General features: G+C 38.9%; 1 protein-coding gene across 1 annotated transcript in view; it reads right to left on the reverse strand.

The window, feature by feature from the left end:
- Positions 1 to 1,496: 1,496 nt before the first annotated feature.
- Positions 1,497 to 21,633, reverse strand: part of CMTM3 (CKLF like MARVEL transmembrane domain containing 3) — a 34,862-nt gene continuing 14,725 nt past the window's right edge. The window contains exons 2-5 of the mRNA XM_003758982.4: positions 13,295 to 13,450; positions 7,612 to 7,707; positions 4,998 to 5,118; positions 1,497 to 3,808 (exon numbers count right to left, since the gene is read on the reverse strand). Of these exons, the coding sequence (XP_003759030.1) occupies positions 3,780 to 3,808; positions 4,998 to 5,118; positions 7,612 to 7,707; positions 13,295 to 13,450 (402 nt within the window). The 3' untranslated portion in view covers positions 1,497 to 3,779. The remainder of the gene's footprint in view (positions 3,809 to 4,997; positions 5,119 to 7,611; positions 7,708 to 13,294; positions 13,451 to 21,633) is intronic.

Consider the following 21,633-nt stretch of genomic DNA (forward strand, 5'->3'; position numbering starts at 1 on the left):
CTAGGAAAGTTGGGCTAGATGGAACTCTTGAGGAACACCTCAAAGATTCTGTGTTTTTGAAGATACATATTACAAATATTATAATTCTTTTGAGACCCCAGCTAACCCATATTGGTTAAAGTATTTAGGTACTCACTAAATCATATGAGGCTATATTTCTTTCTTGGAATACCTTATTAGCCACTGCAAGTTTGATCATGCTCTTGGTTTATGGTTATAATCCTGAATAATGGTGCAAACATCAATAGCATATGGTAAATATGATTGCATGTATGCCTCAGAAACTATCAAATTGTGAGTAGTTCTGGGATATAAGATTCTAAGTCATTTATTTCTTGATTGACATAGTCACATGGGCTGATGGATAGAAATTGATTGACGTTTATAGTTAATGTCACTTGTCAGAGTGATAACTAGCATTTGATAAGTACCTTTTATGTGCCAGGCAATGTACTAAGTGCTAGGGATGAAAAAAAAAAAAAAGATGGAAATAGTTCTTGTTCCTAAAGATCTGAAAGTCTAATGAGAAAAATAGAATTATGCATAAATTAGATACTAAATAAATTGGGGTTACTCATGGAAAAGATACTTAAGATTAAGGAGGACTGGGAAAGGCATCTTACAAAAATGAGACTTTAGCTGAGGCTTAAAGGAAAGCAGAAAAGCTAGGAGGCAGACAGAAGGGAGAGAGTTCTAGGTATGGAGCATAGCCAGTGAAAATGCCTAGAATCAGAAACAGGCAGGAGGCCAATTCATTGCAAATTATAAATTATGTGGAGAGGAGATAGGTATGAGGAACACTGGAAGGGTAAGAAGGAGCCAGTTTATGAAGGGTTTTGAACATTAAAATGGATTTTTATATTGGATCCTGGAAGCTATAGGAAGTCAATACAGTTTATTAAGTGGAAGTGGGGGTTGATGATGTCACACCTGTGTTTTAGGAATCACTTTAACGAGAGAGTGGAAGATGGATTGGAGTGGAGAGATACTTGTGGCAGGAAGTCCAACCAGCAGCTGCTGCTTTTGTCCAGCCTTTGTTTGATATGAAATCCTTTCTAGCACTAAATCCTATGATTTCCTAATGATGAACCACTGGCACCAGCCCAAAGGGCTAAGGTAGGAAGTTATGGATCACATAGGATACACTTTATCCTTGGATAGTCCCGTTTCTTGGAACGGGACTAAGCTCGATGACATTACATGAAGCATATTCTTCAAGAAAGTATCAATTATGGACATTTTTTCATGTAACTGGCTAAAAAGGTATGCTGTCCAGAAACAAAGAAAAGCTGAAAAAACAAGTTGTTGTGGTTAGACGTTAACTACAGAATCTACTGCCAGTTCCAGGCAACATTTATTCCTGGGGAGCAAGGAGAGTACACTTCATTTTCAAAGAGGGGGAGGAACATACATATATCTATATATAAACATACATGTATACGTATATACTATATATATGTATATATCTATTTATAAATTGTACACACACAGGCAAAACCAAGTAATCACTATAGTTTAATCTATCTTGACTTTTCATGGACTGACATGCAGTATATTAACAAGTGAAAAATTTTATAAATCAGAGGCACTTAAACATTCATATTAATTGCAAAGCTTTTAGGTTTAAATTTTATATAAAATGTATTGAAAGATTACATCTTGTTTGAGAGAGATACATACAATATCACAGTTTCCTGAAATGCTTAAAGACAGTCCTTCTCATCCTTGGAGAAGGTTATTGGCTATGTTGTAGCTTCCACAGTACTTTGGTCTTCTCTGAATGCCCCTGAGTGCCCCTAGCCTGCTAGCAAGCACCCATTTGGAACAAGGGTACAAGGGTTTGGCTACCAACAGCCATCGTGTGACTCTGTTGCTGATTTTCTTTCCCCTGAGTTTGTTTCTTTATCTGTCAAATGGGGATAATATATACTTGTTATCACCTCATTCCCTGGGCTGTTGGGAGAAAGACCTTAGAGTCTTAAAGAAATGCAAACTGCTGGTAGATTTTATCATCACCTTGTCTCTGAAGGCCCTTCCTGCTCTGAAAAGTCTTTGATATTTGGGTCATCTGTTTTATACAAGGCTGAATGCTGTCCTTTCCTCTCAAAGGGGGATTGCTCACTTCTCTAGGTTAGTCTATTAGAACTACATCCTAGTTACCCTCACATCTGGAATTAGGTGTATTCATTCAGGTCCCAATGGAGTGATGAGTATTTACTGTTTTAAATGAAAGATGTCAGAATTGTCCTTATGTACCGAGACCAAGAAGAAAAGAAGCAACTGTCTAGTAATAGATTCTTGGACAACTATTATTCAGAATGTCAAATGCCTCAAGTGGGTATTGCTTCAAAGCTGTGTCTGTGTGTGTGCGTGCATGTGTGCGTGTGTGCGTACACATGCGATGTGTTCTCATGGTGGGGGAGAGACAGAGAGAGAGAGAGAGACAGAGACAGAGAAAGTGAAAGAGACAGAGATGGAGAAAGAGAGAGAGAGAGAGAGAGAGAGAGAGAGAGAGAGAGAGAGAGAGAGAGAGAAAGAGAAAGTGAGAGAGAGGAGGAGGAGAGAGAGAGAGAAAGAGAGAGAGAGCCAGATACACACAGAGACAGAGAGAGGTCTATCCATGTAGCAGTTTGGGATACACTGTAGGTGCTTTATAATAGTTCTTGATTGCTATGTCAGAGTGAAAAATAAACCTGTGACTTAATTAAGTGTGTGCCTCTCACTTGGTGGGAGTTGTCCACTGAAGCAGATTAATAATTCATTAGCAACATAGAGTCTTAGAGTTGCTTGGAGGCATTGAAAAGTTAAGTTTTGTCGATTGTGATTGAGCAAGTCTAAAAGGCAGATGGGCATCTAAAAAAAAAATCTTTTAACAAATGTGACTCCATGGGGTAGTGAGGTGGTGCCCTAAAGTTAGGAAGACCTGAGTTCAAATCTGGCCTTAGACACTTAGCACTTCCTGGCTGTGTGACTCTGGGCAAGTCACTTAACCCCAAGTGCCTCAGGGGGAAAAAAGAAAAAAAGAGATAGATACTCTGTAAAGTGACTCCCCTTGTGATCTTGGGTAAGCGCCCTAAGCCTCAGTTTTCCTCCTCTGTCTCAAGGGGACAATAGGAGGTAAGAGTTTTTTGATAGCAGAAAATGGAACTCTTCTTGTAAATATTAATCTTTTGAGGAGCAAGGTTGCATGTGTTGCAATAAAGATTCCTGGAGACAGTCAAGCCACAAGGGGTACAAGGATACTTTTTCCCCTATAGATACTATCATATATAATGTGTGGTAAAAACCGAGGTAGCAAGACTTAGATCGCATTGCGGCACCTCAAAGACTTAAGGCCTCCATTGCATTGCATTCACCTCTGACACAGAAGTCTAACTGGCTCATTGGTTTGGGAGAGACATTTGTGTTAAGTAAGTTCTCCATTATTATAAGTTTAAATCTTGGGATTGTTGAGTTAACTTCACTAACCAAAGGCTGGCAAGGAAATCTGATATGGAAAAGACATTTGATCATGGGGAAGGTGTGCAGACTGCAACAACCGCTTAGGATTTCTGTAGAGGACAGAGTGGAGAAGGATGAGAGTTAAGAGCTGTGTTGTTCTCTGCAGCCACAGCCAGCTAGGAAACAAACAGTAATGTAGAAGGAATGAGAGGCAACGTCCAGCGTAAGAGGAAAAGCCTCATTCCCAGCTGGCAGTGTACTTTGAGGCTAAAAAATTAAAGCACCCACTGAGATTCCCTCTGTGGCTTGCACAGTAATATCATCCAACCGGCCAGTCATCAGTCAGAATCAGAATTGGAGTCTTCCTCTGAAATGAAAGGAAAAAAATCTCTTCAGAAATAGATTGTTCTTTAGCTAATGACGGGCCAGCAGCTTCAAAGGCTCCTCTTAGAATAGCCACAAACGCCTGCCCTTGGTCACACAGCTAATAAGGTTACATTTGAACCAGGTGTTCCTGCCTCAGGTCTAGTGTTCTACCCACTGTGCCACCCTGCTGATGTGTAAAACCTTCAGAAGAGTCACAGTTTATCTTGATATAAGGAAAAACTTCTAAACAAGAGCAGTCCAAAAGTGAAATGGGTTGCTTCAGGTGGTAGTGAGTTCTTCCTCAGTAGAGTTCTTCCAAGTAGACACCAGATAACCACCTTTTGGCTTTCTTTTCAATAACCATTTCCCACAAATACTTTAGGAAGATTTCAGATCAGGTATGGGTTAGATTAGATACCTTTGAAAAGTTTTCTTCCAAACCCGAGATCCAATACTTTTGTGACTCATTACCCTTGGGTAAATGTTTTCTTTCTCCAAGCCTTCTTCCATAAAATGAGGGCATCTGGACTGGAAGATTCCTAAAATCCTTTCTCCCTTTTGTCTCTTTATGTTCCAACTTTCTATATCATGCACTAACATCCCTTCTGGCTCAAGTATTGTGTTCTCTGCTCTAATCTGTTCTGAGGTCACAGTCATAGAATATGAGTCTTGGGAACCATCTGTATAACTTTCATGGGAAGAACTTAAAGCTTTGAGAGGTTGTGACTTGTCTAAGGTCACGTTACTCATGAGCAGCCAACTTAGAAATTCAAACTGAATTCTTCTGTTGGAACCACAAGCCTCAAGTTCTTTCTACTTTGCCAGATATGGCCATCAGCACAGTTTTCTCTTCTGAAGATGTTTCTAATATGCTCTAATTCTATAAAATATTAAAAGGCAGACTGCAGAAGGGGGACAAAACAAAGTGTTTCCTATGTCTTATTTTTAGCACAATTGCTTTAAAATTATTTCTTGGGATGTGTACATATACACACCCTTCCCCAAATGGATCCCTATGGAAATTCCTAATGATATATTTCACTACCTTTGCTCTCTGAGGTGAAGATGGAGGAGCACAGATCCCATCTCTGATGGCGGCGTGGGGTTTTGGCCAAAGAACTTCTAAGTATTGTTCAGCGATGTATGTTAGGAGAATTTTTTAGTATCTTGAAATGGATGCATCCACCTACCTTCTGATTTTTCAGCTTCTGGGTCACTGGCAGAATTTCCTTGTTTAAGAAATTTGGATAGATCGTTAAAGATGATGTAGAAATCCAAGGCGTACACGATTGTGGCAATGAAGCCAAAGACCTATAGGACACAACAGCAGGGATCACAACATAGGCAACATAGAGTGGTAGAGTTGGTTAGTGTTTATAAAGTATCTGCTACTTGCCAGGCATTATGCTGGGAGCTGGGGATACAAAGACAGGCCAAAAAAACAGCCCCAAGACCATCCAAACACAAGTCTTGGTCTCAAGGAATGCTTAATTGTAATGGGGGAGACAACATGCAAACAACTACATACATACAAATAAGATAAATACACGATAATGTGAAGATATTCTCAGAAGGAAGACATTAAGATTAAGGATTCTTTTTTTACAGCAAAATAATGGTTTGGACATGTATACTTATTTTGTATTTAATTTATACTCTAATATATTTAACATCTACTGGTCATCCTGCCATCTAGGGGAGGGGATGGGAGGAAGGAGGGGAAAAATTGGAAAAGGTTTGACAGTTATCAATGCTGTAAAATTACCCATGCATATAACTTGTAAATAAAAAGCTATTAAAAAAAAAAAAAGATTAAGGAGGACTTGAAAAGGCTTCTTGTAATGGGGCTTTCACTAGGACTTAAAGAAAGCCAGAGATACCAGGAAATGGGGATAAGGAAGAAAGGTAAGTGTTCCATGTATGAGCTCCATGAAAATGATTAGAGTCAGGAAATGGACTGTCTTTTAAAAAAAATAATTATTATAGCTTTTTATTGACAAAAGATACTCATGGGTAATTTTTTTAACATTGACTCTTGCAAAATCTTCTGTTCCATATTTTCCCCTTCTTTCTCCCACCCCCTCCCCTAGATGGCAAGTAGTCCAATACATGTTAAATATGTTAAAGTATGTTAAATCCAATATATGCATACATATTTATACAATCATCTTGCTGCACAAAAAAAATCAGATCTAGAAAGAAAGAAAAAAACCTGAGAAGGAAAACAAAAATACAAGCAAACCATAACGGAAAGAGTAGAAATGCTATGTTGTGGTCCACACTCATTTCCCATAGTTCTCTCTCTGGGTGTAGATGACTCTTCATCACTGAACAATTGCAACTGGTTTGAATCATCTCATTGTTAAAGAGAGCCACGTCCTTCAGAATTGATCTTCGTATAGTCTTTTTGAATGGACTGTTTTTTGAGAAACAGAAAAAAGTCCAGTGTTTCTGAATTGCGGTGTATATGGCATTGGAGGATTGGGAAAGTAGAAAGGGGTCAGTTTATGAAAGGCTTTAAATGTCAAGTGAAAGATTTTGGTTTTGACTCTGGAGGTGATAGGAAGCTATTGAAGGTTACTGAATAGGTGAGTGACATGTGCCTGCCCTACCCTTAAGGAAGATCACTTTTGACAGCTAAGTATAGTTGTGGGGAATGTGGAGAAAGACCTGTGGAAGACAGATCAACCAGCAGGCTATTGTAGTCATACAAATATGAGGTGATGAGAGCCTTTGCTAAGGTGGGGACAGTGTCAAGAGATAAAGACAAGTATGGAAGAGGTGTTACAAGGAAACAACAGGATTTGACAATTAATAGGATATAGGGATGATCTTACAAATAAGGGGATGAGAATGACACCTACACTGTTGAGTGATAATGACAATGAGCACCTGTTAAACCCTATAGCCCACACTGACTTTCCTGTAATGCACACTCCTTTCAGAAATACTTTAAATTTCCCTCCATCTTCTAGGGCCTCATTGTGGGATGAGGGTGGCCCATGAGTTCTGGAAGGGCTTATATTGGAAAGGTTTTAAGTAGAAACCTAGAGAAAAATTGTTATCAAAGGACCAGCCTAGATGAGTGCAGAGAAGTAGAAGGTGGGCCACCAGGGGATGATGGGTTGTTTGTTTTTGACAATTATACTAGGGCATAAAAATTGTTCTGTGTTGGTGGACAATCACCTAAACTAGTGAAATCATAGGTCTTTGAAGTATTTGCTTTCAGATAGTTGTATTTGGTGTTCACCGAGTCAAACTGAATGCCTTGTATGCAAAAAAAAAAAAAAATGCTACAAGGCTGAGAGGACAGCTTCCCCTCAGTATGTTTATAATTTAATGGGCAATGAGACATGCACATCTCTAAAGCACATATATTCTGTTAGTGTGAGCTACTAGGATTTGGACCATCAGTGGGAAAATGTCTGTGCAGACTTAAGGTAACATAACAAGATTAAGAAAGTAACTGGGCAGATAAATGTCTTTTTGCCCCCTTGATCAGCTAAACAATTATAAAATGTCACAACTGGAAGGGCATTAAACAATGATGATTAAAGGTCACCCTTGCATATAAGACTTAATTTGTGTCACTTTCTTTGATCCCCAGCCCTGTGAGTCTACATATGATTATGTCCCTATTCCTCAGAGAAGGACCTGAGAGTGAGAAAGTGGGAAGTGACTCACACAGGATCACTTAGCTAAGCAAGAGACAAATCTAAAACTTAACACTCCTAACTGGTGCCACTAAGAAATAGGTGGAACTTCACAGTTTCTCACCCCAAAACCTGGTTATCAGCTACTTACCCCAGCTGCTTTGGCAGCCCCATCTGAATATTTGGAAATGGCAGTGATGGATATGGCAAAGTAGATGATGGCAGCTGTGACACATCGAAGGAAGTCCTGGAAGGGAGCACAATTGCAGAGAACTGGATGAAGTATTCTGAGAAGAACAGGGCAGCTTCCTTATCTAATCTCATTTCAGGATTGTAGCTACTGACACTGGGAGGCTTAGAAAGACCAAAATAGAATCTGAGCTAGAAGCCAATGATCGGCAGTCAAATGGGCCAAGAGATTCAGTAAGGTGGTTTACTGAAACCTTTCTTGGGAAGACTCTTCCTCCACATTTCACAGAATTAGAGATGAAAAGAACCTTGCAAAATGTTCTGTATCAGAGTTTCAAAGGCCCTTAGGACATGGAATATTAGGAGACCCTTCAGTCCAGCCCTCTAATCTGACAAATCTTTTTCCATTTATGACTTTTCTTCCCCTACCTCCCATTAAAGGGTGCCTGTCTCTTCTCAGTTTCCTCAAGGTCTGCTTATTGCTACTGAACTCATATATAAATTTCTGCTTAGGTGCTAATGGAGTTGGGTTTTTTTTTTTTTTCATCAGGTAATAATAACAGCCAGAACAAATTGCAGTGAACTAATTGTTACAAAGACCTTTTAGATACATTTATGTTTGATAATGTATGTGTGAAGTACCCAGAGTTACTCTTCTCTTCCTCCCCTCCTCTCCCCCTTCCCCCCCAGAGCTGAAACTTTGGTTCCAAGAATCTTTAAGGATCAATGCATTTAACAACACAGGAGTGGTTTAATGGGAATTTCAGGAACCAACACAGGCCTGTTTGGAGATAATTGGGTTTATTTTGGGACAGGGAAGTTTTCAAGCTGAGCTCTCTTTGTCTGAGGCAACACCCATTCAGTGATTTAAGACTTGGTAAGAAGTGAGTTAAAGGTGGCCTAATTTTCCTTTAAAAAAAAAAAAGACGATATCAGGGAGGGGAAGACTCTCAGAGTTTCTGGCCAGAACAGAAACTACTGCTATTTACATTTACCCTAAACCATCAAAATCCAAACAATGAGCCAGTGAGGTTTGGGCTGTGGTCTATTATTGGCCAATCAGTGAAAGCTAGAGTTTTGAGTTTAAAGGCATAATCAGGTAGCTCCATTTGAATCCCAATGAGCTTTATCAAAGCCTGGTTTACCACAGCTATATTTTAAGAGATCATAAATGAAAACTATATGAGACAAAAAAGCTAATTGTCCCAATTAAAAAAAAAAAAAGAATAAGTAAATGAGGAAGAAAAAAAAATCTAGTCCCCAAATCTCAAGATACTTTACCTTAAGGAAGAAAGAGTAAGTTCGAGTTCAGGCTTTAGCATCTAGTTCTCACACAAATGGGCAGGTAGCATAGGTTCTGGTATTGGATTTGGCATTTACTAGTTGGGCAGGTCCTTATTCATATGTCTCAAGATTTATTTATTTATTTTTGTTCCATATCTATTAAATGGAGCTAACAATACTTATCCCACCTCAGAGAACTTCAGAAATTTAGAGTTGAAAGAGATCTTGGTGGCTATCTTGCTTAGACCTGAAAAAGAAACCCCCACTGTAACATACCAAGTGATCATAAAGCCTTTGCTTGAAAACCACCAATGATGGGGAACTCACTATCTCCTATGGCAGCCAGTTGTACTTTTAGACACCTTTAATAGCTAGAAAGTTTTTCCTGATATGAAGTGTAAATCTGACTTTTTGCAACTTCCATCCATAAATCCTGGTTCTGCCCTTGGAACCTAAACAGAACAAATTTAATCCCGCCTAAAAGCACTTCAGGTACATGGAGAAAGCTATCATGTAGCCCCTGAATCTTTTCTGTAGGCTAAATGCACTCAGTTCCTTTAACTAGGTGTTCTTTATATACTCAAGGTCCTCTGCCATCTTAGCCCTCTTTTAGAATCTCTCAAGAATATTGGGAATCTAGTGTGCTTTGTAAGCCTGAATGACAGGCTGTAGGATTGTTAAGTTATTTTCTTATTCAAACCAAGGGGAAAGAAAGATCTTATGTGGAGTTAGTAGAAATCTGAGACTAAAACTCAGGTCTCTCAGGCCACTGTGGACTTAGTATCAGAGAAGGAAGAGATGACATATGGCTTTGAACCTCCTTCTCCATGAGTCATCAGAATCATAATGACAATTCTCTTGCTTTTAGGAGGTAATGGGATGCAGTGCATAATCAGAGGACTTGGATTTGGATCCTGATCCTGCAAATTATTATTCATGTACCTCCTCTGGGTCTCAAGTCCCTCATCTAGAAATGAAGGGAACGGACTTGTAACCTCTAATGTCCCTTTCAGTTCAGATATACTATGGATGGGGAAACTATGGAGAAAATCTGGTTTTTGTCAGTCAATAAACAGTTAGTCAATAGGCATTTATTTAGTACCCATTATGAGCCAGGCACCATACTAAGCATTGGGGATACAAAGAAGGCAAAAGAGTATCTGCCCTTGAGAAGCTCAGAACTCAATGGGCAAGACAACATGCAAACAACTATGTACAAACAAGTTCTATCCAGGATAAATTGGGGTTGGTCAGCAGAGGGAAGACACTAGTAGCAAGGAGTAACCAGGAAAGCCTTTCTTGTAGAAGGCAGAATTTTATTTTTTATTTTTATTTATTATTTTTTTAGAAGGCAGAATTTTAACTAGAACTTGAAGGATATCAGGGAAGCCACGAGGTAGAGGTGGAAGGGGTACTACTCCAAGCATGGAGGACAGCCAGAGGAAATGTCCAGAGCAGGAGATGAAGGGTCTTGCTCAAAGTACAGATAGGAGGCCAGTGTGATTACATTGCAGAGTATGTAGAAAGGAGGAAAGTAGAAAAAGACCGGAAAAGTAGGAGCAAACAGGCTTTGAAGAGTTTTTGATGCCAAATAAAGGATTCTAAATCCTATTTGATTCTGGAAGTTGATAGGGTGGAGTGACGTGGTCAGACTTGCACTTTGGGAAAATCTCTTTGGCAGCCGAGTACAGGATACCCTGAAGAGACAAATATGAATCATGCTTGGAAGACAGAATTCATAGGACTTGACAATTGATTGGATATGTTGGGTGTGAGAGAGGGAGGAATCAAGGTTGGGAGCCTGAGGTTCTGAGAGGATGTTGGTATGCTCCCCAGTAATAGGAATGCTAAGAGGAAAGAAGATTTTGGGAAGAAAGATTATAAGTTTTGGATAGGTGGTGTTTAAGATTTCAAGACATCCTGTTCAAGATATCCAAGAGGCAGCTGGAGATTCAAAATCAGAGGTTAGAAGAGGTTAGAGCTGGATAAGTAGATCTGGGAATGATCAGTTTTAGCCCCATCTTTTTCATTAATTCTATGTTCTTGAGTGACTGAATCACTTAATTTGATTGAACCTCACTTAGACTAGATGAACCTAACTCACATTGAGGGTCTTTATAGCATTTACATACACACATATGTATTTTTTTTACATATACACATATACATACATATGTATACATATTTATTGACATACACATACTCATATAATATTCATATGTCAAAGTTTCTTAAACTGTGAGTTATAACCCCATATAGGATTGTGTAACTGAATGTGGGGGTCGTGAAGTTATAATTTGTTATCAGTAAATGTTTGATTTGTATACCTATATACCTGGGGACATGTTAAAATTTCTCAAGTGAAAAGGGATTGCAAATAGAAAAAAATTAGGAAGCTCTGATATATATATGATTGTTATAAATATACAGTTACATACACACACACATATATTACAGATATATATCAAGATATAACTTTTCTTGAAAACCCTCAAATTCCTTTACATAATTCTTTAATTAGCTTTAATCATTATAGAACAACAGCGACACTTGGTGGTGAATAAAAGAAATATGATCCTGAAATTTCTTGACTACTAGGGAAAAAAAGATTTACTTTACAGAAACTCAGTCAGCCCATTCTCAGGCTCCTTGGGCTCTGCTCGGGCTCCCCCCTAATCATGTGTTCTGTGTTAGATCAGTCTGGTGGTTGCTTTTTTTCTTTAAATCACTCTTTTTTTTAAAGTGTCCAAACATAGAGGGGAAGATTCTCCAATCAAGGTAGAGATAACAAAAATATGCTTGTTTAGTAATTTATGATTATGAAGTATTTTGCACCTTATTTGACTCTCAGATAAGTAAATTACTTTAAATAGCAGCACAAATATAACTGTAATGTTAATGATTACAATTATAATGTATTCCCTTAGCAATCTAGCTGTAGCTTGCCTTTTTAGCCTTCTCATGCAGCATTCCCTTTGACTGGCTGTATTCTCACAGTGCTTGACCTGACTCTCCCTTTTCCATATCGTTGCCTTTGCACACTTTATCAGTCAAACATTTCCCTCTCATCTCTGCCTCCTAGAAAGCCCAAGTTTCCTTCAAGACTCATGTCAGGTGCCCTCATGCCATCATTTCCATGAGGTCTTTTCTTCTCATTCCAGCTTTTAGTGGAGTGACTCTGAAAAATTTTCTGCCCTTGGCAAAGGATTATTCCTGAGTGTGAAGCTCATTACCTTTGTGCTCAAGCATTTGGGTATCATTGCAAATGTTAGATTCCCTATAATTCAGAGTATTGAAAATCTCTGTGCTACTGAGCTCTGCTTCTCCTATCCCTGTTACCTTTGATTTATTTTTGTATATACTTAGGTAGGTACATGTTGCGTCCCTTTGCTGGGATAGCAAACCCCAGATGACAGGAATGATTTTACTTTTGTTTCTATCCTCAGCACTAAGCACAATGGCTGGCACATAAAACGCTTAAGACAATGCTTGTTATAATTGATTTGGTGCTTTCTTTAAAACTCTGTTAAGTAAATGGTGTCAGTATTGCACTAGTGAACTCAGCAGAAAAAGCTTTGGATGATGCAGAGCCTAGATAAGAAATGATCCTTGTCCTTAGGCCGCATATAGTCCAATAAGATCATGGAGAGGGATTGTCCCATGGACATTTCCATGCTGCCAGACTTCCAGGAATATCTCCTTGTGTTGATGGAGTTAGCTAGTTAAACGCTCAATATGTCAGTGAGCACTCCCTTGCCCCAATCCTCCATTCTTTTGGGGAATGAATAAAGCTCCCAATTCCACTTTTTCACTCTCATCAAACTGGGCCCATTCCATTTAAGTAAGATCAGACATGTAATGTCCTAAGAAACTGCATATTATAATCAATACATCAATAAGCATTTATTAAATACTTAACATATGCTAGATAATGCAAAAACAGACCCTGCCCTCAAGGAGCTTACATTTTAGTTGGGGAAGATAAATAACTAGGTTCATGAAAAATATATACAGGATAGATGGAAAGTAGCCTCCTCAGATGGGGAGGCACTAGTGGCAGGGGAACCAGGGAAGGCTTCCCGTAGCAGGTGGGATCTGATGCTACTCTTGAAGTTAAGAGGCAGAGATGAGGGGAAAGAACATTATGCATGGGGGAGGGCAATGTAAGAGTACTAAGTTTAGAGTGAGAAGACCTGAGCTTGGATTCTAACTCTTCTACTTTTATGGCCTTTGGAAAGTTACCTCACTGAGCCTCAGTTTTCAATCTTATAAGTTCCCTTCCAGCTCTTATCTTTCAGCAATCCAAGGTCCCCTAAAACAAACCTCCCTCCCCGTTCACCCTGACTCCCCGGCTTGCTTACCGAGAGGGGCCAACAGATCCCTGGGAACTTCTCGTTGATCTTCATGAAGTAGCCGAAGAAGAAGCAGAGGGCCAGCAGGAATTTCAGGAGGGGCACGGTCAGGAAGGACGCTGCCGTGGACGCGATGTAGCAGATAAAGATGATGAAAGAGAGGACCTGCCAGGGAGATGAGTCTCAGCTTCCTCTGAGGATGACCCATGCCTAAGGAAAAGCTGAATTTGCTTCTCTATCCCTGGCCTTAGGCATCCCACACCTTTCTCCTCCCATTGGTGCCTCCTTCCCTCTGCCCGCTGGCTGAAGTGAGAAAGGGCAAAAAATAACCACAGTGTGATGGGGCTGTAACAGTTACAGGGTTCCATTATAACTGCATCAAATTGTGCTTGTGATCTATTTTTCCTTTCACATTGTCTTCCTTCATAGGTCCTAAGAAACTTGATGAAATGTTTGTCTTTGTTTTAAAATTTTTAATTTTTAATTTAATTTCAAATTTTTAATAACCTCTTGACCTTCTTAGTAAAATTATCAAATTGCCTCCCCCAAAGTACTTGTGCCCCAAAAGATCAATCAATTAATAAACATATATTAAGCACTATACTAAGTATACTAAGCCAGATACTCTGCTAAGCACTGGGGATAAAGTCTCTGCCCTGAAGGAGCTTACAATCTATAAAAACATCAAAGGGAAGGGACCCTCAATTGGAAACACTCCTCTAGGGTTCTTGTACCTCATGATTATCAGTCTGTTGAAGATGACAAAAACTGGGAAAATGACAAATGTTGCAGGATCTGTAGGAAAACAGGCCCATAAATGTATTGCTGGTAGAGCTGGTAGAGTTGGTCCAGCCATTCTGGAGAGCAATTTGGAACTATGACCAAAAAATTTCTAAACTGCAAATGTCACTTTGACCCAGCAATAATTATACTACTAAGCTTATACTCCAAACAGCTAAAAGAAAAAGGAAAAGGATCTGTTTGTACGTTTGTACAGTTTTTTTTTTTTTTTTTTTGGCAAAAAACTGGAAATGGATAGGAAATCCATCAATTGCGGAATGGTTAAACAAATTATGGTATGTGAATGTAATGAAATATTGTTGTGATGTATAAAATGATGTAAGTTTCAGAGAAACCTGGGAAGTCTTTTATGAACTAGATGTAAAGAGAGCAGAACCAGGAGAATAATTTATATAATAACATAACATTGTGAAAATGATCAACTTTGAAAGATTTAAGAATTCTGATTGACGCAATGACTAGATGTGATTCCAGAAAACTAGTAATGACACATTCTACCCTATTCTTGGAAGTGATAGACTAAAAGTGCAAAATGAGGCACATTTTTGGACAAGACCAGATGGGGGATTTATTTTGCTTGACCATGCATATTTGTCATGAGGAGTGAAGTGCCATGCCAGAGTTACCCAGTGAATTCATGCCAAACTTGAGGCTAGAATCTAGACTAGACCACAGTGCCAGAGCTAAGGTTAGGATTTAGACCAGACTATAGTGCCAAAGCAACAGCTAGAACCTAGCCCTCCTGACACTCAGTGCAGTGCATTCCATTTGATTACCCGGAAATTACTCCTAGGGTTTAATTAATGTTTTGTTGATGGTTGAATAAGTCTGGGTTCTCTTCTAAATGGCCAGAGGCTTAAAAATTAATGAAAGTCAATGGGAATGTCTCTGAACCAATGATATCTTGTATTGGTATCCCATATTTACACAGCACTTCAGAGTTTCCACTTTTTCCAAAGCTATAATATAATGGAGGAAAAAGAAAGAGGAAGAAATCATATGGTCAAATACAGCATCTTGTATTTAGAAACCAAACAATATCATCAGGAAGAGCCATTAGAAGGGACTTATTAGAGCTGGAAAATATTTTAAAATAGCATTTCTCAATTTTTTTGATATCTAGATCCCTTTACACTTGTAAAGATTATTGAGGACTCCAAAGAGCTTTTGTGTGGATAATATCTATCAATATTTAGTGTATGGAGAAATTAAAAGCATTTAAAAATAATAAACCCATTAGTTAATATATTTTTATGAAAAAAACGTTTTCCAAAACAGAAAAAAAGACTGGCATTATTTCTAGTTTATTATTAAACATTTATTAAGCACCTACTATGTGTCAAACCTGGTGCTAAGTTCCCTGGATGTATCCAGGGAAATGTGAAAGACTATTTTACTCTCAAGGAGCTCCAAGCTTAAAGGGGCATGAGGGGAAACAACATACAAATAATTGTGCACAAAGTATATAAAAGATTAATAATAGTCAATAGAGGGAAGGCACTAGAATAAACAACATGGCCAATGTGGTAATTTGCTTTGACTATATTTGTTATGAGGGTTTTGCTATTTTTTTTTCAGTTGGAGTCGAAGTAGGAAAATAGAAAAACAAATGCTTGCTAATTGAAAAAGGTGTAAGAATGGAAAAGGAAGTGCCCAGATGTTGAACAACTTTGAATGCCAAATAGAAGACTTTTTTATTTGATCCTGGAGGTGAAAGGGGGCCACCGGAATTTATTGAATGCCAGAGGTATAACATAGTTAGACTTGTGCTTGAGGAAGTTCACTTGGAAAGCTGAGGTCAGGACAGACTGGAGTGGGTAGAGACATGGCAGAAGACACCAATCAATGACTACTGCAATTGTACAAATATGAGGTGGAGACCCTGCAAAATCACATATTTTTTTGCAAATCTCTTTAATGTTTGGCTTAATAAAAAACAGCTAGATTTTCATTCTCTTGTCATTTGTGACTTTGATCAAAGTATATAAAGAAGATAGTGCCTTATCACGTAACTAGAAAAGAGAGGACTACTGTATTTTAATAGACAAATTACATGTTGGTATTATTGTAAATAACAATATTAATAGCTCTCATTTATATAATGTCAGATATGTGCCAGGTACTATGCTAAGCACTTTACAATTATTATCTCATCTGATCCTCACCAACCTGAGAGGTAGGTACTAGTATTATTCCTCTTTGACAGATGAACAGACTGAGGCAGACAGAAGTCAAATAAGATGTCCATGTTCACACAACTAAGTATCTGAGGTGAGATCTGAATTCAGGTTTAGCTTTCAATCTCTGCATCTCCTAGCCACTATAAAAATAGCTTTGACTCGAAGACTCCTATAACATAGAATGTAGAAATAACATTAAAAACCAAGAGGCCCATCAAGAGTAAATAATGTAACCAGATGACAAATTAGGTATTGGGAAAATCCATGAAAGCAAAGACCACTTTTACTTCTATAGTGTCTCAGTAGCATCTCTACATAGTAGATGCAGAAGCACTTAGGTGTGGGGGTTGGGGAGCTGGTGGAGGTGAATAGTGCCCTTGACCTGGACTCAGCAAACCTGAGTTCAAATACTGCCTGTGGGACTCTAGGCAAACCATTAAAAACTTCTCAAAAGGCTCAGTTTCCTCAACTGTATAATGGGGATAATAATAGCACCTACCACACAGGATTCTTGTGAGAATCAAGATATTTTTAAAGTGTTATGCAAATCCTAAAGCACTGTGTAAATGCTAGCTATTATTATAATACAGAACTGCTTGTTGAATATAGATAAATTAATATGTGCAAATTTTTTGCTTCACGTATACATAAGTATATTTATATATAAAAACACAGATATCCATATATATGCCTGTTTTTATGTATGTGATTTTCTTGGTAATTTCTCCCTTTTGGAGGATAAGCACCAGTCCTCAATTTCCTTCCTTTGGTGTTTAGTAAACCCAATGTAGAACAATAATTTAACTTTCTTATAGGACCCTAAAGCTTCCATTTTCTTAAAGGCAGCTGAACACATTAGAACATTCCCTTTTTGGCAGAATGTAACAGGTAGAGTGTTGGTCTGGAGTCAGAAACATCTCTCAGCCTCAGTTTCCCCCTATGTAAAATCACATTTGTACTGCCTCCCTCACCAGACAATTGGTAGGATAAGACAAGAAAATGTACCTCAGGTTCTCTGTAAGTCTTGAATGTGTAAAAACATAAAAAATGATTGTGTTACAGGGCTCCCTACTGATTTCACAAATGTGATTCTTCCTTCAATTTCCTCTGACACAGCAGACATTGGTCTCTGGTTGTGTAATCTCTGGAGTAAGCAGTGGAAGGTGTTAAAATAAAGGAGCTGTATGTGCTTGGACAAGTACATTTCCTTCCTCCAAGTGACCCCCTTCAGACTCATCAGAGTCATAGGATTTAGGTCCATAAAGGACCTGAGAGATCATCTGAGTTTTACAGAAGAGGAACTGAGGTCAGAGAAGGAAGCTTGCCCAGTCATAGCAGGAGTAATTACCAAGAATCTGAGTCTTTAGACTTACAGCAATACTTTTTCCTCTTCACTGCAAACTTTGCCTGCTACCCATGAGCCATATGGTGAAGGGCACAGAGCTCTTTCCCTGTATCCTCCTGGCTCAGGAGCTGCATCCTCCTGCCCGGACAGAGAGCAGCAAAGAAATGTCCCAGTCCAAGTCCTTCCTTTTCTGCCCAGGAGTCTAACGTTCTTTAGCCCCTTCCCAGAACTGTTCAATGCATGTTGTCATGAGGAAAGCATCTTGTTAATATTCAAGTGCTTTGGAAATGAGTTATTTATTCTCTATGTGTTTTGGGTGTGATTCCTGGAAGGCAGGAACTACATACATGTTCCTTCTCCTGCCTCTCCCTTTGCTACTATCCCTTCCCTTGTTGTGGAATGATCCATGACACTTTCTGAAAGTTTGTCTCAAGTGGAGGAGGAGGAAGAGGGGAGCAACAGCTGACTCAGCTACTGCATGAAGGGGATTTGGACATCACAGTTCCAGGGACATCAGGGTTTTCCAGAGCACAGGGTGTGGACAGTCTGTTGCCAAGGAAAGAGCACCATCACAAAAACCCATGAGGAGAGAATAGGGGTGATCATCAATGTCAAAAAAGGCCAAGACTTAGAAAAGATCCCTGGTGACCTGGGAGAAATCAGTTTCCCATTGAGCAGCAAGATGGAAGCCAGACTGGAAGTGGGTGAAAAGTGAGAAAGTTGAGGCAGTGTTTGTACATAACTTTTTTGGAGAGTTTGGCTTGAAAAGAAGGAAAGATAGAGGATGATATATAGAGGAAATTTTTGCATCAAGGTTTTTGATGTATGAGAATAATCAAGCACATTTATAGGTAGCAAGGAAGGAGTCAGGGACTAAAAATTTTAAGTCCTAGCACTAGTATTTCCTTCATGGGTGAGCAAGATACTTCCCCTGTCTTAATTTCCTCTGAAAAATGATAGGGTTGAATCAGGGAATGTACTTTCCAGCACTAGATACTGTGATCCTTATCTCCTCTGGCTAAGAGAGTCTATAAATTTGTTTGTATATATTTTATTACATTTTCTATGTTATAGTAAAATAACTTTTAGTAACATATTTATTCCATTATATAATATGTAATATATATTTTATTTATTCTATTAGCACATTATAATATGTAATAGTTTGTTTATAATACATTATATTATTATATATTTATTCCATTATATATCATAATATGTAACATTATGATATATTATAGATATGTTATATGATAATATCTGATTATGTTACATATAGTCTATAAGCTTTATATATAGCCTATAAGACGATATTATATATAGTATATAATCAGTCTATAAGAACCATTTAGCCTATGCATTATTCCTAGTGTGTATTTCCATAATGGTAGGGCATGATGTGGATCCAGGTACTAAATCAGTTACTGGCACAGACCCTAGAGTGATTTTTCTGTCTTTTGTCTGTGTAGTCAACAGTGAGAGGGTAGAGAAAGAAGCCTCCCAGTGGCACTCTCTTGGGAAAGATGTGTCTCTATTACTTTCTGTGTGATCTGATTCTGTTTTCTCATATGTAAAATGGGGAGAGAGAAGAGGAATTTGGATTAAAATCTCTTCCAGTTAGGAGGTGTAGAAAATAGAGTATTTGTAGTCTGAAAGATCTGAGTTTTAAAACTGTCTCAGACTAATCACTAGCTGTAGAATCTTGGGTAAGTCATGTAACCTCTTTCTGTCAAATGGGGATAATGATACTGCAAGGTTGTTACAAGGATCAAATGAGATAATGTCTATAAAGCATTTTGCCAAGTTAAATAGCTACTTAAAGGCTAATGTTATTATGGCTGTCATAGAATGATCCTACAAGTCAGCCACATGGGTCCTCTTCTTGTCTGATCTAGTCAGAGGGTGCTAGAAGGATCTTAGAGATGACCAGTCCAGTCCTTATTTCAGAACACAGAGGCCCAGAGGGAGAAGCCTGTGGTCACCTAGCTAGCCAGCAAAACTAGGATTATAGCTCTGATTTCTAGGCCATGACTCGCTGGATTTCCCCTCTAGCTGGGAGTTAGGCCTGCCCATCCTTAGGTGGGGGATAAGTTTCTTGGGCAGTGCCAGGACCAAGTCATACTCAAAATATCTGGTTACCTGGAGAGAGTCTGGACACCAGAAAAAGACATTTAAAACACTGTGTGACTGGGGGGAAACTTTCACCGTTCCCTGCTTACTCCTCTGTGAAATGAGGACTTGGAGATTATTTTAATTTTTTTTTTGAGGTCTAAGATTCTATGTTCCAATTTTTTTAAATTATAGCTTTTTATTTACAAGTTATATGCATGGGTAATTTTTCAGCATTGACAACTGCCAAACCTTTTGTTCCATTTTTTTCTCCTCCTTCTCCTCACCCCCTCCCCGATATGGCGGGTAGACCAATACATGTTAAATATGTTAAAGTATATGTTAAAAACAATATATGTATACATATCCATACAGTTATTTTGCTGCACAAGAAGAATCGGACTTTGAAATAAGGTACAATTAACCTGTGAAGGAAATCAAAAATGCAGGTGGACAAAAACAGAGGGATTGGAAATGCTATGTAGTGGTTCACACTCATTTCCCAGAATTCTTTCACTAGGTGTAGCTGGTTCTATGTTCCAATATTCTTAAAAACAACCAAAACCAGGGCAGCTAGGTGGTGCAGTGGATAGAGAATTAGCCCTGAAGTCAGGAGGACCTGAGTTGAAATGTGGCCTCAGACACTCAACACTCCCTAGCTGTGTGACCTTGGCCAAGTCACTTAATCCCAGTTGTCTCAGCAAAAAAAAAAAAAAACAAAACCAACCAAACAAACAAAAAACACAAAACCTTCCTGTTCCCAACCCCCAAGATAAATGACATTTCCCATTGGGTTTAGTGATAGCATCTCTTCTGACTAGTAACAGAGAGGCTCTCCTCATACTTGTCCAGAATAAACTCCCACTTGAACCCCATTTCCCCTTGCTCCCCAGCTGGAAGCGCATACTTGTGTCTCGTACTTAATAAATGTGATGGATTGATTTGCCGACCCTCCTTCCCCAGAAAAAATGAGTTAAGGAATGGCTGCCTGGTATCTTCTGCTCATTTAGAAAAACTAAGAAGATGTGCAGTTGAATTCAGGTTTCTCTAGGGAACAATGATGTCAGAGGAACAGAATGACCTTAGAAGTCATCCCAGCCCAGCCCTCACATTTGAACACTCAATAAACTCAATCCTTTGCTCCAGGCTCAAGTCTTCTGACTCCTACACAAATACTGTTAAAGAGCTTGGAACCCTGCTGTTCCAGAGATGATATGTCAAATGACGGTGACTTTGCCAGAAGAACTTAATAAGGAAGTCTAGGAGTTAGGAAGGAAACGTAGGGATAATAATTTTTTAAAAGTTAGCATTGTAAAAAAATTAGCTTTTAAAATGATTGCAAAGTCTTTTACATATGTGATCTCATTCCATTCTTACAACAATTCTGGGAACTAGGTGCTGTGATTATCCCCATTTTACAGACTGAGGTTGTGACTTCTCCAGGATCACAACTTGTAAGGGTTTGAGGCTGAATTTGAACTCAGCTCATCCTAAATCCAGGTCCAATATTCTATCCATTGCCCCACTCAGCAGTTCTCTCCCTGGAGTGTTACCAGCTGGAGGAGGCTGACATTTGGGGGCAGTCGGTAAGAGGCTGGGGAAGGGGGAGGGGAGATCACCTGCTTCTCTACACTTTTGACACAAGCAACAGGATGTGTGTCAGCAGCATCTGAAGCTCGAGCTACCAACTTTTCTCTCACATCCTCCTCTTCACAGCTGCATGGGGGAGGACCACTGGAAGCCTGGGCAGCAGGATAGGGGGAAGCTTATAGGAAGAGATGTTCAGACACTTTCACTGCTTCTCTGAAGCTCCACATGGCTTCTGTTGTGGTTCTTTTTATATTTATTTCAACTAAATTTTATTTTTTCAGTGACCAAAAATCAGCCTCCTCTCTCCTTTCCTTTTCCTTAAA

This window comes from Sarcophilus harrisii, chromosome 2 (assembly GCF_902635505.1).
Source record: "Sarcophilus harrisii chromosome 2, mSarHar1.11, whole genome shotgun sequence".
Classification (NCBI taxonomy): Eukaryota; Metazoa; Chordata; class Mammalia; order Dasyuromorphia; family Dasyuridae; genus Sarcophilus; species Sarcophilus harrisii.